The 17,857-nt window shown below is 36.9% G+C and overlaps 1 protein-coding gene across 2 annotated transcripts in view; it reads right to left on the bottom strand.

Annotated features, from left to right (window-relative positions):
- Positions 1–381: 381 nt before the first annotated feature.
- The window catches only part of jim (zinc finger protein jim), a 53,246-nt gene continuing 35,770 nt past the window's right edge, over positions 382–17,857 (bottom strand). Inside the window, exons 2-3 of one of the 2 annotated variants that reach the window (XM_076122832.1) lie at positions 8,074–8,952; positions 382–7,672 (exon numbers count right to left, since the gene is read on the bottom strand). In XM_076122832.1, coding sequence (XP_075978947.1) covers positions 6,759–7,672; positions 8,074–8,952 — 1,793 coding nt within the window. In that variant the 3' untranslated portion in view covers positions 382–6,758. Of the gene's footprint in view, positions 7,673–7,989; positions 8,953–17,857 lie in introns of both variants that reach the window. The other variant, XM_076122830.1, reaches the window with a different exon arrangement.

Consider the following 17,857-nt stretch of genomic DNA (forward strand, 5'->3'; position numbering starts at 1 on the left):
TGTTGTATGATAAACTGATCAGCGCCCCTAGCGTGTCGCGTAGGAACTAATTTTAAAGTTTACTTAAAATGTCAAACGCTCGCTACTCTATAGTCATGGCTGAAGTAATTTGTGCTAAAGGTTACTTCTAGTATATAGTAGGTAATGTGCATGAATACGTGACAGGTCTATTGAAAGACTACAGTACCTTAAATATTACTGGATTTTAGACTGCTTTAAAACTTTCTAACACTGGATTCAAAACATCACACATTGAACGAATTCTTGTTATTTATGATATTTTTAGCAGACCTTCATGTCTTAGGGACTCATCAGTCTTTTGTTCTGTAGATATGGTACAAGGTTAAAACAAAAAGAACAATAAATAAAACTGCATTGTATTGCTTCAGTTGGACTAAAAAGTGTTTATTTGATAAAATACAACGAGCTTACTTTTTACAACATTTTACTTCTATTAATGACAAAAAAAAAACAAACAAAACCCTTAATGCAATAATAATATACATAAATACGATGGTATCAACTTCAAACGTATTATACATAACTAACATAAATGCAATTCTAGGCAAGATCGTTACAATTCAAGTAAAATATCAACTATAAATGAAAATAATGTAAAATTAATAATAATTAAAATATATGTAAAACGTTACATCAAGAAAAATCTAATTGAAAAATTCTCTATAGATCACACATACATTTTTGACCTTAACCAAAGTTGAATTTTGTATTTAATACTGATATTATTCATTTTGGAAGAACTAGAAAATATATTTACAATTTTTAAACATTTTTTTTTCATAAATGCCAACGTTTAAATTTTTCGCCCGGATCTTTGTGACCATATCGCAACCAACTGTTTTCATCGAAACTAAAATATTTAAGAATGCTATTGAAAATTAACTTAATACTGTTGTCAACTGTTGTGTGTAAAAAGTTCGATCTTGTATTCTGGGATTGTCTAAAATGAATTTTTATATAGTCTATTCGGTGTCTCTGTAGGTATGTAGGAAAATATATTCTATTGTAACATGTGGACCGATGCTGTCCGCCCCTGGGATAGGCCATATAATTAACTCTTACTATGTATATATCACTGTAAAATATCTGTTATATTATGTACAATAACTTAACCTCATCTGTGGGGAGTGGAAGAATCAAGAATGTGTATTGTTGCGTATCGCTAGTCTAGTCTGTAGAAGAAAGTAACATCGTGTGGGCCAGCGAGCGGACAGCGGCGGCTGATAACTCTGTAGAAACCTAACAACAGTGTAAATTTACCAGTCTATTGTATATTACAATAAATATGTACAATTAATGATATAACAGCACCCATTATGAATGAACTCAATTTGCCTCAAGGTACGCCGCCTATGACGCTTCGTAAATAAAATATGTATAATATCACCGCTTTATTGTATATGTCTATTGTATTGTATATAATTGTATAATCTGTATATGTATTGTACTATATTTAAAACTGTTATTGTATGGCTTAAAATAAGTATTGTAGCAAAAATAAGCTGTATAGGCGACGTAGCTTCATCATTATTATTCACACACGAAAACTTTGCTTCCAATAAAATCTGTAAAAACTCAATCCAGACTACAAGATCATAATCTAAATATGTCCATATTTTTATTAAAAAATTCAACAACACTTATTTTATTGTGGAACTGTTTTAACAAGTCTCTATTGTGATAAAAAATTATCTTGTATTTCATTATTCCGACAGCGGTTGGCGAGTGGCAGTGTGTACAATACAAATACAATGTTACGAGTATTACTAACTTTATCAAATTATAATAGGCCAGTTTTATGTTGGCTACCAATTATTTTATTAACACTAACAACTATTTTAAAAATAAGTCATTTATAATAATAAATTATACAATAATATCGCCAAACATTTCAAGTGTATTGCACTGGGACCGCACTACCTGCGGCTATACGCTTTTGTTTAAACTATACAAAAATATGCAAGTAACACTTAAGTCTGGTCCACATATCGGGCAGGGTCTGATTCCGACCTGAATATTCGCGATACGTGGACCCGATGGTATACAAAAAAAAAACTAAAAATTAGTGACACAAATTACGAACGTCGCCGTCGTATTAAGTAGTATACTACGTTGAAAATGGAAGACGTTGAAATAATTCGTAGCCAACTTTTCTATGAAACTAAAGTTGTTACACTAAGCTCTTGATAACATGCATTGATGTAAACCTTTCACAGTAGACCTGCAACACGCATGCTAGCGAGAGAGCATGCTGCTTTGTACACACTTGATTATTATATTAGCATGGTAGATTAATATTAATAGATTTCATGAAGTAGCATGCTCTTTTGCTAGATCCAAGCATGCGTATTCCAGGTCTTGGTTTACAATGTTTTATACTGCGACCAAAATATTTATCCTATGCGTATACTACCCAAATGTTATGAAACTTGGCATGTTTTTAAACGAATGGTAATGTCGATTACACAATATCTTACAATTATTGCTTCAGTTTGTAAGATTAAAAATTACTAAGCATGTGGATATGTGTAATTATTATTAATTAATCATTATTAAACGAAACATGTTTGTCGACTTAAACATTCGCCAATGTTTATATAATTAAGACATTTAAAATTTCACGTTGAGATCACAATTAAATGCATACGAAGGAATTAGTGATAATGTCAAGTTTCGGATCATGTACTAAACTAATGTTGTTTGAATCAAGCATAGCAATGGTTTAGTTTCACTTACATTGCTTCAAACATTGTATTTAATACAATTGACGTTATTTTGTTAATTATGTTTATATGCAAAGTATACAATGTACAATGCAATCTTATTCTCTCCTTTTAATATTTTTAACAACTTAAAAATATACAAAATTAAGTAGGTATTATTGACATTGCGTTAAATACGAAGAAGATTATGTTTGCTTATTGTTTAAAATGTTGCAATAATTTGCAATTACTCTGTAAATTTAAATGTTCTATGAAATATTCTCCAAGACGCTATGTGGATATAAAACGTGTGTTGGAATTTGATTCCATTCGAGAAAAGTTTGTTAGACAAGAATTGGCAAAATGATTACAGATACTCTATGCTACTGGTAGTCGGTAAGAATGACATGTATTATAAATAAATATTACGTATTATAAAGGTTAGGAACATGCTTCAAAGCTAATGAATGTGATTGAACTGAATCCTTGGGGAACGAACTCCATGACTGACGTACAAACTGTATGTGTTGTAAGTATGTATGGATATCCGATCATAACTGGACGGCACGTTTAGATACGGCATTATTCTGTTTACTATGAGTTTTACACTGTCTACTACAAGATTGCCAATGTTCATTTCAAATAAAACGATCGCTAGCGACCGCACTTTTCAGCACTTAAAAATAGTTTCATAAGAAAGCAAAACCGTGCTCTCAAAATAATATTTTACAAAAAATCATTTCGTTACACAATATAAAACTAATAAGATTAACTTTATAGGTAATACATACACGTGTAATTGAGCAAAACTTAACAAAACAGTGAGCAATACAAACAGAACAGCCTGGGACGTGATTACTACATAATAGATATACCGAAATATGCATTCATTTACTACTCTATCATTCGGATCCATTGAAACGGACATTTAATACAAGGTTTGGTTAACACGATCGTGCGCGACTGTCCGGTTTCAATAAAAACCAAATAAAGCTTTACTAGTTGCAACACTGCCTCAGAAATTTCCAATGATATGTATTTACAATAACCACACTGAATGTATGTAGGGGAAAGAAAACTCTACAAGTCAACGTGCACGCAAGACAGTTGTGAAGTTGTGCACAATTGATATCAGTTTCATCGATTGTACACAACTCCGTGTAAAACAATTGTTCACAATGTTCACTCATGTACCTACAGTGCGTACACTGCGTACATACATAATATGTATTATGTATTATGTATACATGCACATTGAGCACGACGTACACTAACTTTAAGACTATTTCACATTTACCTTTTAATAATATTGTATGTAATAAATGTATAAAATATCATCTGTAATCTCTGTATACTTAATCACTTCTTGTTTTATATTTAAAAATTAAATCCATTTGTATCGGTATAAAAATCTAATAAGTATAAATCTGAGGTTATATCTCGGCTATGGCACTGTGTTGTATGTTTGAATTCAAACTTTGTACTAGAGGCCGTCGCGCCGCGTCCGCCCCGTGGACAAAATATATCGTTTATTGTATAAAAATACTTATTAACTATTATTGTATAAGGCTGCGTGTGAACTGACATATAAATATAATTTCAACTGAATCCTATGTTATTGTTTGAGTGAGGCGGGCGCGGCGCGCGACACTGCCAGGAGGATCACATCACATGTAAACTGTGGAAAAACTTTTGTCACGGAAGATAAATGTTTTCTAATTTTCTTCGAACGATGTTTTTTTTTAGTTTGTAAACCTCCGAAAGTTTGATAGGAAAATTAAACGGGAAAATAATATTTTACGGTTGCGCGTCAGTTGTGAACGTGGCTGAATATCGATCCTAGTGACGTGTGATCGATTTATACGATGTTCAGTTGTTGATGTGCGCAAGAGTTGATCCGGTAACAAGTTGCTTCGTATACAAGATATTTGGTTGGTTAAATTCGCGTTGCTCATATAAATGGTAAAGTTCTTTATTGATATGTTCTCGTTGCGCACATGCCCTCGTTCACAACTAACGGCTATACAATTTTCATAACTGTCCAATGCTTAAATTCTTCATTAAATCAACACACAATAAACCCACTAAATAATAATATTGCATCGATCACTTCGTAGTGACAAATAATAAAATGGTATCATTATGTGACTCCCACAAATCCACGATACTATTACACCTATAGTTAATTAACAGTTCATATTATGCGGTAGGAAAACGAAACCATCACAATAATATAGTAAAATAAGCTATATAAGTTGTCTATACATACAAACAGAGATATTAAAACGTTAAAAAGTTTGCTGGAATACCCTGGTACCGCTTGGTTTAAAGTCTGTGAGACTCGCCGCGCGCGTGCGTTCCTCAGTACCTCTACAACGTATTACATACGTCACTGTCTCCGCACACAGTGCTTCGTCACCGCACACACACGACTCGCTTTTAGCTCTATTTTTAATAATCCCAAACACCGTGGACAAATACTACCAGAAACAACATACCAGAATACTCCAACAATATCCCAAATTCATATAATATTTTTATTCTCCCTAAATACTAAGTTATTTCGCGATGAATGGTCGAATTGCTTGGTAATTCGAAAGTCGATAGTCTAAGCTAAATTAGAAATAAGATTTACTCTGGCGTACCCTCCGTCCCATGGATCAAACTACAACAAAGCACTTTGCGTCATCACACACGTTACCTAATTGGTAAAATTTACTAATCTCACTCATCGTAATTACGTTATCAAATCAGTCAAGCAAGAGAAGGCGACGGCGCGGTGCCGACGACTCGCCGCCACAGCGACCGTCAAACATTTTTAGATACAATTTAGGAACATAAATAGTTTTCGATATCGATTCGACTCACAAATAAATGAATGCACAAAAAGTAAACTAAAAGTGTAACCATTCACTCGGCCCCGCGAGGGATACTCGATCACGTCTCGACACACGAACATTTAACGCTAAATGAGCGAAATAGACACCTAACCTACCTATCACAGTCCTCTCTCAGTCTGACCCTTTCCACTTAAATGCATCTCATTTTGTCACATCGTTGAAAAAACTGGTAACAACCTAAACTAGGCCAACTATAATACAAGCTGGTAGAAAAAATTTAAAAATCACTACACTATTTGGCACCTATAGTGTTACGAAGACATCTCAGTAATCTCACATTGTTAATTAAGAGTAAATGCATTAATAAATGTAACAGAACCTTTTGTAAGTACGTACTAACAAAGTATAATGTTGATGGCAAAAGGTAACCTACGTTTTTGGTTTTCATTCGTGATTCTGTTTCACCGACGATGTCCGTTCCTCTCTTAATACGCTACGTCCGAACTCTGCCTAAAGCTAACTCGTAAATTCTTATCATTCTTTATCGTTACTTTTAAACGTATTTTGAGCATCTTGGATCCTTTATAAAACCCCATATATTTGCCAGATTTTATCTCTTAATACTCGTAAATAAAATTAACTTAACACGTCTACACAATATGTATATTTATTACAATTAGGCACAACGTAGCGCCGGAAACATTCATCGCGAAATATTTTTATGTGGTATAAGATCAATTCTTAATTTTTAGATTTCAACGAAGTGTTTTAAATTCTAATATCCGGGCTCGACCCGCTCGGACCGTCTGCGAAAATTTCGACAGAATCGAGAATCACCGAGAAAACTAACTCTTACGTGGTAACTTAACGATTACGGGGCAAAAACGCTAACTGTACTCGCTTTCTCGACGGTAACACTACTCGTGATCAACTTTGAAACTGTACACGGCGACAGACCTCCCGATGGAGTATAAACAGGACGTTATTTACAGATCGAAGCTCGTTTTACAGCGATCCGGTTATTAATGATACATCTCGACTATTGGTTCTGAAAAGCTCGCGGCGACGCCGCGAGTCGTATACTTGTGTGACGCCGCTACGCTCAGTTGTAGAGGCGGTCGGCGGCGTAGAGCTCGTGGTGCGCATGCGCGTGCGCGTGCGTAGGCGCCGGGTGCCAACGCGGCGGGGGCGCGGGTCACTGCGCCGGCAGACACGCCACCGGCGCGCCCGGACCGACGGCGGGCTTGAACTCCGGCTGCGAGCCCGGGAACTGCTGGAACGGCGGCGCGTAGCATTGCGGGAAGTACAGCTCAGGCTTGACCACGGCGGCCGCGGGGGGCAGGGGCCGTGGTGTCTTAGCGGCGTCCGCGCGCCTGGCCTTAGCCGCGTGCGGATTCATGTGGTTATCAATATGTTTCTTAACCTCGGGCTCGGTAGCGAACCGCCGCCGACAGTTCGGCATCGGGCAGCAAAACGGCCGGTCGCCCTGGTGCGTCCGCGTGTGCTGGTCGAGGATCGCCTTCTGCCTGAAGTCTTTGCCGCACTGCGTGCACTTGTACGGCTTCTCGCCGGTATGTATGCGCAAGTGCTGGTTGAGGATCGTTCGCTGGCGGAAGAAACGTGGGCAGTACACGCAGCCGTACGGCTTTTCATTGGTATGAATACGCAGGTGCTGCGTCAGATGCGATTGCTGTCGGAAGCGCTTACCGCACTCCGGGCACGGGTACGGACGCGACTCTATATGAATGCAGCCGTGTTGGAGAAGCGTTGACTTTTGCTTAAACTCCTTTTGGCAGATAGGGCAGCGAACGTATAGTGGCATCGCGCGGCCGCCGAGCACGTCGGGAAGTTTACCACCCTTTAAGTATTGCAGAGAGAGACCTGAGCTAAAGACCGAATGATTGAGACCCTTTGTATCTTTGAAGTAAGCGGGGTACTGCGCAGTGTCACCGGGCGAGAAGCAGGAGCCGCGTTGCTCGCCGTTTTGTCCGTCGGCGTCGCCGAACGTCGACTGCACTTCCTCCTTGTTCTCGTCAGCGGGGAAGGGCACATCCTGGGGCCAGAGCGTGGGCGTAGTTCCGTTCTTGAAGATGAGGTGCGGCGACACGTCTGCAAAAATCGAACAGGCTAGTCAGTTACAGGTGGGAGGATTCCGAAAAAGGGTAACCGACGAGTGGGTTAATCGAACTGAGGGACGGTTACGGGAGCGTCCGGCGGTCGGTTACGCGTCTCGCGAGCGCCCTTCGCGGTGTGGGCGACGAGGGGACCGAGAATTTGTCTGATAGGAAGGCCAATGGATGCGAGACCGAATCGACGGTGCGGGGGGCGGCGGGGAGCGCGGGCGCCGGCGGCAGTGACCGGCGCGGTCAGTGCGGGCGGCGCGCGCGGGGGCCAGGGGGGGACATATATGTGTGAATAGCGCTCGCCTTGGTGTGTGCGGACGTGCTGGTTCAGGATGGCCTTCTGGCGGAAATGTTTGCCGCACTCGCCGCACGTATATGGCTTCTCACCGGAATGGATGCGCAGGTGCTGGTTGAGGATGGCGCGCTGGCGGAAGGAGCGCGGGCAGTACACGCACGCGTACGGCTTCTCGTTCGCGTGGATGCGCAGGTGCTGGGTCAGGTGAGACTGCTGCCGGAACCGCTTGCCGCACTCCGGGCACCCGTACGGCCGCGAGTCCGTGTGGATCCGCTCGTGCTGCAGCAACGTCGACTTCTGCTTGAAGTCTTTGCCGCACGTCAGGCACTTGAACAGTCGCAGCTCCGAGTTGGGGTTGTGCTTGCGCGGCTTCGGGGGCTCGGGCTGCACTATATCAGGCAGGTGACGCAAATCGGGCGTCGCGTATTGGTCCAAGGGACCTTCCAGAGAGAGTACACCACCGTTCTGTTTCAGGTAATGTAGTGGGAAGCCACCGGTACCGAGCATGTGGCTGGTCGGTCTGGCTTCCTTAAAATATGGTGTGTACTGTTGCTGTAGGTCCGGCTGAGGGACGAAGCATGGAGTTCGGTCGAGATGGTCCTGCGTCGGGGGCTGGGGCTGTGGTTGAGATTGGAGCTGTTGCTCCACTTGCATGTGTTCAGGAGAAGTCTGTTGCTGTTGCTGCTGCTGTTGTTGCTGTTGCTGTTGTTGCGCTTGCTGCTGAGCCTGTTGTTGCGCGAGCTGCTGGGCAGCGTCCTCGGCGGCCCCGGTCGGGTCCGGGGGCGGCGGGGCTGGTGGGTATGGTGAAGGCGCGGGGGACGCGAGCTGTGGCTCGGGTTGTGGTGAGGGTCCCCCGGGGCTCTGGTGTTGCATTGGCTGGTAGCCGCCGTCGAGCACTCCGCCGCCCCACTGCGTGCCAGGTGGAGCTCGCTCCACGCCATCTTTGTAGAGGACGTAGGGTGTTGTCGTGTCTGGAAAAAAATAAAAAAAGTATTATATTTCTGAAGGAAAAATGTAAAAGTAAGTCTTAACATATCAATGTGTAACCAAATGTGGCAGAATGTTTAGTTAATTGTAGGAACAACGGAGCGGGTATTGTGTGATAAATGGTGAGTGCGGTGGCACAAAGGGCGGTGGCGTGCGAGCTGCAGGCGGAGGCAAAGCTCGCGACATCGCGTGTCGCGCGCGATTCATAACACTCGCTGCGCCAAACGAATAAGAATTTAATAAAACGTCACGTTGTGTGCCTCGCGACACGTCTCCCTGCTCCCTACCTACAGACGGAACATTTTGTGATGGACCTCGTGAAATGAGAAAGTCACGGCTCTTGATCAAAGTTATTGTGTCAGATGCTTTCCGTCACATAAATAGACTAGGCGATAAGTCTCATATTAAATTTGACACCTTTTAAGTTTTTTTTTAAGAAAAACGATATTATAAATATTACTCATAGTACACTTGTACGGATATTGGTAAACATGTAGTCTACTAAATCTTAAAATTAAAGTCAAACGGTATAAACGGCTAGTGTCCAAAGATAACTAGTTTACAAAGCATTTATTATTATTATTCTCGCATCTATAAAAATACCTTTTCATATTTCTAACATTTCAATACATAGATTGAATAGTTGAGTGAAACTGGCAAGATAAAAGGAACTTATAAATGAACACGTTTCTAATGATTCACTTTCTCGACGTACGGAGGCTGCGGCGTCACAAAAAACGCGGGAAAATGCCACCATTTTCTTTTCCCGCTCAAAGGGAAATGCAAATGGCGGTGGTGAGTAGATAGATTTACATCTGGGTTATATAAAATATAAGTTTTTTGTTCGCGGATTCGGAATGTTTACTAAAAAGAACTTTGTGCATGTGCAATCATACGAATTGGGACGTGTGGTGTTCATTATACCCTTTGGCATGAGTTTTTAATGTAACTCATCTAAAGGAGTTTATTACGTAGGTACTTCCTGGTTTTCTGTAATCCATCAACTGATTGTAAAACTGCCTCCTTTAATAATTTATTATGACCACAGATAGGACCAACTTGAAACCTATAAGAGATCAATCTATATTGACTATGACAACAATTATTTCAATTACAATTTCCCTAATCAAGCTTTCGTAACCAAACCTTTCAAACAAGCTCTCTGCTATCAAGTGTCAATAATGTATACATTGATTACGTAAATACATAACGTTTGCATCCCACAGTCAGGTTGTACGCATGTTAGTAATGGGAACCATTGCTGCGGTCACGGCTGATGTTTTTGACAGCCACCGTAAGAGTATCCAGTTGCGTCGGTACTATCTTTGTACAGTCGGTTACAAATGTGTTAAGTGAATAATTAATAAGTAGTTTTCGGTGGTTTAGTATGTGATTGTAAGTTTTGAGGAGTCTTTTCCGAGTTTTTGAGTGTTTTGGTAATTATTTTATTTTACTATAGAACTTTTATAAGAAAGCTGTCTCAAAGAGGACTGTAGGCTCCCCCATTGATGGGAAATGATGCCTGAGCAATTATTATAAACTTAACCATATACACGAAAGACTTGCAAAAGTGAAATACCTAAGGTGCAAAAAAGAAGAATTAGGAGCCTATTTTTGACTAAATTACTTTTAAAAAGACAACTCTTTTTTTTTAAATAAAATGAACATTTTTTTTGACTAAATGACGTTTTGACTCTATTCAAAGATAGCGTTCTGTTTTATAGACTCTTTGAGATATAAGCTCTATGCAATAAGATCAGATTGGAAATCTATCAATAGCAGTTCGAACTTCGTGTTAATGATTCTTAAGTTTTAAACACATCACACAATAGTGTGTACAACTTAAGAATCGAATCTTATACACCACGAAACTGCAATGAAAGTAAACGCGTTAAATTATAATAAAACGCTTTAGTTCACTGCTAAGCAAGTTCAAATAAATCATGTCTGGGAAATTTATTTTCAGTTGGCAAGCTTTTTATTTTGCGTTTACATTTTAATAAAACTCCAGTAAAGATTCTTTACAGTGAATTTTTGTACAGTATATAGAAATTAATTAAACTACAAATGAGTACTTTTAGTTTAAGGGAAGTAAGGATCGTATCAAGGTGTGTTCTTTGGTCTCTGCTTAACATTATGGAAAAAGGCGTGATTTTAAGTATGTTTATATGTATTTATGATTATTTCCTTAGTTTTTTTGTGATTGTAGTCCTTAATATTTTACAAAAGAGTGCGAAAGGCCAGTGATTGTAGAGGGACCGATAATACTACGCGTTACACTACATACATTGTCTTATTCTTATAGGATTTTTAGATAATATATTACATAATATAAGGCTGAGATACACTGAATAGTGTAACAAAAGATATTAAAAAACAAGAGACGCACGCAGAATCATAAAAGTAATCACATAAATGAAATCATAACATATTTTTTCCACAAGCGTTATGTGAGCGACTGTACAAAATTTCCCCGTCTACTCAAACGGTGTATGACAGACGGATTAGATGTAAATTAATCGAACGACAGTAGCAAACATACAAATAACAACTGACAACAAAACATGTTTTAATAAAAACTAGTCACTTTATGTTATTGAACAACTTTAACATTATTTACAAGTCATTTCCACCCATGATGTCTCAACTGCACAAAAATGCATATATCTCAGAAATTACTTAACCGATTTAGATGAAACATATATCAATTTAAACGCCAAATTATAAGCTTTTATTCAATATAATTTTCATCAAAATCAAGTCAGTAGATTTGATGTAATGATCACACAAACATATAATAAAATTTTGATAGACACTAGTAGTCAATTTCAACAAAATCAATCATGGCAGGTACCTCATTATCGATTAAGAAGTTTAAACAAAGGCTTTTTTTAACCGTCATTCGTCATCGGGAAGCGCTTTGGATGTAAAAAACGTGCACCATCGATCTTAGTCGAGTAGCCATCGTTAATAAACTCGAAAGATCGACTAAACGATGATAAACTCGTGCTACTATATAAAGATATCGATGTCACGATCGATTTGAGAATCGACTTTTGGATCGTTATAAATATAATAGAGATATGTTCTGGAGTATTTAAATCGTTCTGTAGTCAAAGTGTAATACCGTAAAACGGGGTGAATAGAAACGATTTTCAACTTTGTCCTAAAAATTTGTTGCGAATAACTTGTTATTTTTATTGTCGGGTTCTTTTATATCATGTCCGGCGCCATGAAGAAAGAGCTAAAACCATATTTATCCAAAAATATGCATAATTTTACGATATTTCCTTAAAAAAATGGTCATTTTCTATTCACCCAGCGATAGGGGTAAATCGAAACGACCAAAGGGGTGAATGGAAAAACTGTTAGGGCTGCCAAAAACGACTTATCCAACATACTGAAAAGGGAGGTTGTGTGTTTAAAAATTTAAATAACCGTTGATAATTACTTTAACTCAAAAAATAAAGCAAGATAACCTAACTAACTTTCATACTATATGCAGTAGTTTGCCGTTATAACTTTGATACAATGATAATTGTGAAGTTCAGAAGATTAATGACTATTAATTTTTCATTGTTTATTTTGTTTACAGTTTTTGACAACCCTATTTATTAATCTCTATTGACCCCTCACTCGTTTCTATTCACCCCTTACGCGTTTCTATTGAACCCTGCTATGTTTCCATTCACCCCATACTGTAGTTCTATTCACCCTTCAAACGATTCTATTCACCCCGTTTATACAAAAAAATTACTATTTCCATGGTTTTAACATATTTTTTAGATTTAAAAACGTTTTTTCAATTAACAATATTGTATCTTTATAAATTAATATACACCTAAAGAGATAAACACTTCAAACAACTCATTAGAAAAGAAATCCCACTTTAAATCCAAAGTTTTGAGGGTCGATATTAAGGCATTCAAGGACGGTAGACTTTGAAGCAATTTTTTGGGTATAAATATCAATTTAAACATTTGAACAATTATAACACCGCAGAGAAGTAATATCGACGTGTAATCATTTAAAATTTGAACAAAATTCTTCAACGAGAAGTACTCAAATATTAGCTTTGAAAACTTTCCTGATTTTTTTTCTATTCACCCCGCGAATTCTATTCACCCCGTTTTACGGTACATTATATGTGTCTGATTGTTGTCTATTTTAAGGATGCTGCTATTTTTTTTGTTTTATATACAATAGGTACTGTGTTATACTCCTGTGTAAAGGTTTAGTTAGCTTGAATTGAAATAAAACAATAATGTGCGGAAGTATTCGACATTATCAATGTTTTAGGATTTTCAGAATTTCCAATTTTTTATCCTAAAATTGACTATATTGCCTGTTATTTTTTTGGTCATGTTTTAGGGCTCTTTGTACAATAATATTTATCGTGTTGAAAAGTAGGTACTGATATATCCTAGTAATCCTTAGTAGCTACTGACGCAAGATTATAGACGGTGATAAAAATGTCTAGTTTTATAGGAAAAGTCTTTAAAGTTTAGCTATAAAAATCTAATTAATATTCTAACACAGTTTTTATCAAACAATTTATTCAAATGATTGTGATTAGTAGTTAATTGTGCTTTTAATTACCATATTACATGTGACTTTGTCACACAATTTCTGTAATGAAAACGCTATAAAAACACCCGCTATCGATTTTATAATGTCAATCAATCGTTTAAAGTTTTATGTTTTGTTGATATGTTATTAAATAATATAATTTAAGGTAAATTAATAAATAATATGAGATAAATTTTCTAAGAGAATGCATGCTAAGTACTAGAGGGCTTACTATGGTTCATGAAAACGAAATTTCGTCAAATATTGATGGCGTGACATTTCTTTATTCTATTTTAACATTTAGTAGGCAATACCGTATAAGAATGCCTTCTTCTTGAATCAAAGTTCGGCCGACATTTTTTAACGTATAGAATTGTAATAAGTAACAAGCGAAACTTTAATTATTCTTTTTCGTTGATTATAGGAAGGTTTCATAGCTTGTGAATAAGTGTTGGATAACATATTCACTAGGTAAAGTGACAGCCAATGTACTAAAACAACTATCAACATTCAACTAATCGCTACTTATTCCGAAGTTGTAGAATCAAAGAATGAACCAAAAAGATGTCTGAACATAAATTAAAGTGAAAACGAAATCGAGTGTAACGGCTTTTAAATTTCAGGAAAACAGATTGAAAAGAAAGAAACAAGAGACCTATTGTTTTCCAAAGTAATAATAACATGCGAAAACATTTCACTGAGTACAACAGATCCTTTCATGTGAAGTACAAAGACAAAGATTTATTACCGTATAACATCTGTTTATAATCGAGTCTTGGGTAAAATAAAGAACAAACTTCCAAATGATTTCTTCATTTGACAAGCGATTTAATGACGCGGGCAACTCCGGATGCCTACACATGTGGAGTGTCGTCTCGTATTAAAACCTTTTTTTATTTAACCCTTTTTAAAATATATTATGGCTTTTTGACGTATGTTCCAAGTTTGAATCTTATGGGAATGTAATTTCAATGTTCATGAACTTGTATGATTAACGTTCAAGTTATTTCGTCCGGAAACCGATTGGTGTTTCTGAATTTAGGTTTTGGCTTCATATATTTTAATTTTTATGTGGTTTTGTTTAGCTAGAATTTAAGTATCGTTTTGAAACTTTCTAGATTTAAAAGTTTGATTTCGTTTTTTGTGGTCTAGTTTGGCTGAAATGTCGCTGAAAATTGCCTTCCAGTTTTAACCACGAAACTACTCTATCATTTTTTTTTACTATCAAAACTACTTTTATTATGAATTTTGAGGAACCTGATGTACCAATAACATCAAACTAACTTATTCCAAGAAAAAGTTTACACAAAAAAGTCCCTAAATCATTGAATACGGAGTTCCTTTACCTCATAAGGAAAACTCGCAAGTCAATAACCTAACATAATTACACGTTACGTTACCAATGCGTTCACACATAATTTTGTTAGTGGTATGAACGTTAACGCAAGGGTTTGACCATGTGTATGACTTTCTTCGAAGGACATATGGTTTGAGAAAGGGTTAGAATCACAGGATGCAAGATTATCTCGTAATTAAATGCGTGAGAATCGTAAGTAATTAATGTGTAGGGTGAGTGACGATTTGACGCGGAGATGAACGGTCCATTAAGACTTGAAAAAAAAACAGGTAACATTTATTTTGTATCAAGAAGGGATTAATATAAGGAAAAGTTGAAAGGTGTATTTAAACATGTATTTTGCCCAGCAAGCAGTAAGTAAAAGTGTTATGATACATTTTACGAAAGATACAATTTTGGGATATAAACAGTTCAGAGAACAATGTTGCAAGATTTATCTAGGTTCTAATTACTACTTATGAGCATTTAAAAAATAACTTGTATAAAAACTGTATTTTACAGACCACTATCATGTCACTGATGTTCGCTTATGCCATTCGCGAAACTTGCATACAAGGCTCTCCACAAATTTTACTAGTAGTACTAGTATTTTTTTCAGCAGAATTAAAAGCTGACTCAGCTAATACCAATTATTATACACTTTTAAAGTACTTTTAAGTGGTAGTAGTAAATAATAATGTAGGGCAGCGATTACCATGATGGATATAAAAGAATGCGAGTAATATGTGGCAGTGGATCGGTGGTTCGTTGCAGGAGTGCGCGGGCGCAACCGAACTGGTCCGGCGAGACCGCCCCTTTCCTGCGCACCGTATTGTGTACCGATAGCAGATATTTAACAAGAGAGGAGAAGAAAAATATCTATATTTTATGTTGTTTTAAGATTTAATTTAAGAAATATTATTTTTATTTCTGAATGATAAGATTAGGTGCTTTAGCAAAATCACGCCATTTATCCATAGGGGTAGAGACCACATTTGTTGCTTCTTTTCACTTTACATGCTCAAGGGTATTGCCTGGTGTGATTCGAAGTACACTTCAAATAGAAATTGGGAAAGCCGAATAGCAATTTGCCTAAGCTGGCAATCGAACCTGAGACCTCATCTTCTACATTGTTAGTTGGATCATATACATGGTCCAGCACCTTAGTTACAAAGCTATATTATGAAAGTATAAGATTGAAATAATATGAACAGATTTGACACATAATTTTTTTTGATTAAAGTACATCTCTATAAATCTCGGACAATCCATTTCCACACAGGTAGAATTAAACATTATTAATTAAAACGCTCAGTTAGTATCAAACGCTAATTCAGTTAAAGGCTTTTTGTTTCAATATTTTATTTTCAATGCAATCGCCATGGATTTAACATGTAACTGAAAAATATTTATACAGTGCGTGAATTTCCCAGTATTTCCCCAGTGGTTCGGAGGTCAATGCACTTACACTGCGTCAGTTTTGTTTACATAGTATTTTACAGGACGAGTTTATTGTCAGTATTTCAGTATTATATATTACTCAAAGGCATTTTTTTTGTAAATTGTATATTGAAAAAGTAGGTAATGTTGTTTACTATAAGCGTTTATATTTGTTCAGGACTTTTGTTTTTAGACCGAGGGCTAATTTTCGTAAATTTTGACACTGAAAATGACAGGTAGCCAAAATGAGATTGATGCGCGTAACTTTTTCATATGCACTTTCGGCATTATTGAAAAAGGGATCTACTTTTAGGTATTGACTAATTTGCTTGATTGAAACTAGAATTTGAACATCTGTGATTGCAAATGTAAACCGTTCAATCCGTTTGTGAATTGAGTTTAAGATTACTTTTCAAAGAACTTCAAGTTACACACAGATATACTAACGATACAACATTTTTAATTTACGAGATAAAAATCTGATAAACGACAGATATAAGATAAATTTTAATGAAATTCAAATTAAAATATGGACAAAAAGATTAAATAACAGGTTGCGCATGCGCACCGTACAGGGTTCACGGATGGTCGGACCCGTCAACCGGCGGCAGCAGCGATCCGCCGGATTAAATCCCTTACAACTTACAAAATACCATTAAAATAGTCTCCACACACTCGTAACTACTAATAAATAAAGTTCAATATCCCATAAACTTTAGTTCTTCAGCTGCAAAACCAAGTTAGTTTACCAGGTTGAAAATCGAACGCGTATAAAATATAATCTACATGATTTTTTGTGGTATCGTACGGAGATTTTTGGACAATTATGTCTGATTGCACGTATTACGGCGTGTGGTATGCGAGTGGCTCCATGACGCATTTCTAATACTGCGGTCAAAAATGGAGTATGAAATTTCACGGTTTTTGAATAAAATGGGCGCTTGTCAGAAATGACAGTTGTATTTTCTTAAGGCAAAGGAATTTATTCAAACTGCCAAGAGCTGTCTCTCTTTTTTTTAGTGTTAAAAGCTGCTGGCTGATTTCCGTAATACATTGTTTTGATATTTATCAAAAGAAGACTACGTAAAAAAAGTAAAACTATGCTCGATTTCGAATTCAAATCATTAATCATTTAAAAACAGTAGTACATAATTGAAATCTCGTCACGATTTATAATTGCCAGTTAATTTAGATGAAAATGTTTTAATTGCTAATCAAATCCTAGTTAACTTCGCATTGGCAAGTAATGGCAAGTGCGATTGATGATGTAATTTTATTGTAAACTAGCAACAATAGTATTGTGTTGCTACATTTGAAAATACGCACAAACAATCATTAAAGTTTCAAATTTCGTTTTGGATAGGAAAGTAAAGAGTATAGAGTAACATAATAGGCTCTATCACTTGGTAAAAGAGGCATCTATCATATATTTTTCCTTATGGCCTACAGTTTTTAATTGGCTCAGCATTGGCTGTAATTTTAACTTTTTTTTATCTACATTTATTTAGGGGTGTTTATAATACAACGATTTCAGTTTCAGTTTA

The sequence above is a fragment of the Anticarsia gemmatalis genome, chromosome 14 (assembly GCF_050436995.1).
Source record: "Anticarsia gemmatalis isolate Benzon Research Colony breed Stoneville strain chromosome 14, ilAntGemm2 primary, whole genome shotgun sequence".
Lineage (NCBI taxonomy): Eukaryota > Metazoa > Arthropoda > Insecta > Lepidoptera > Erebidae > Anticarsia > Anticarsia gemmatalis.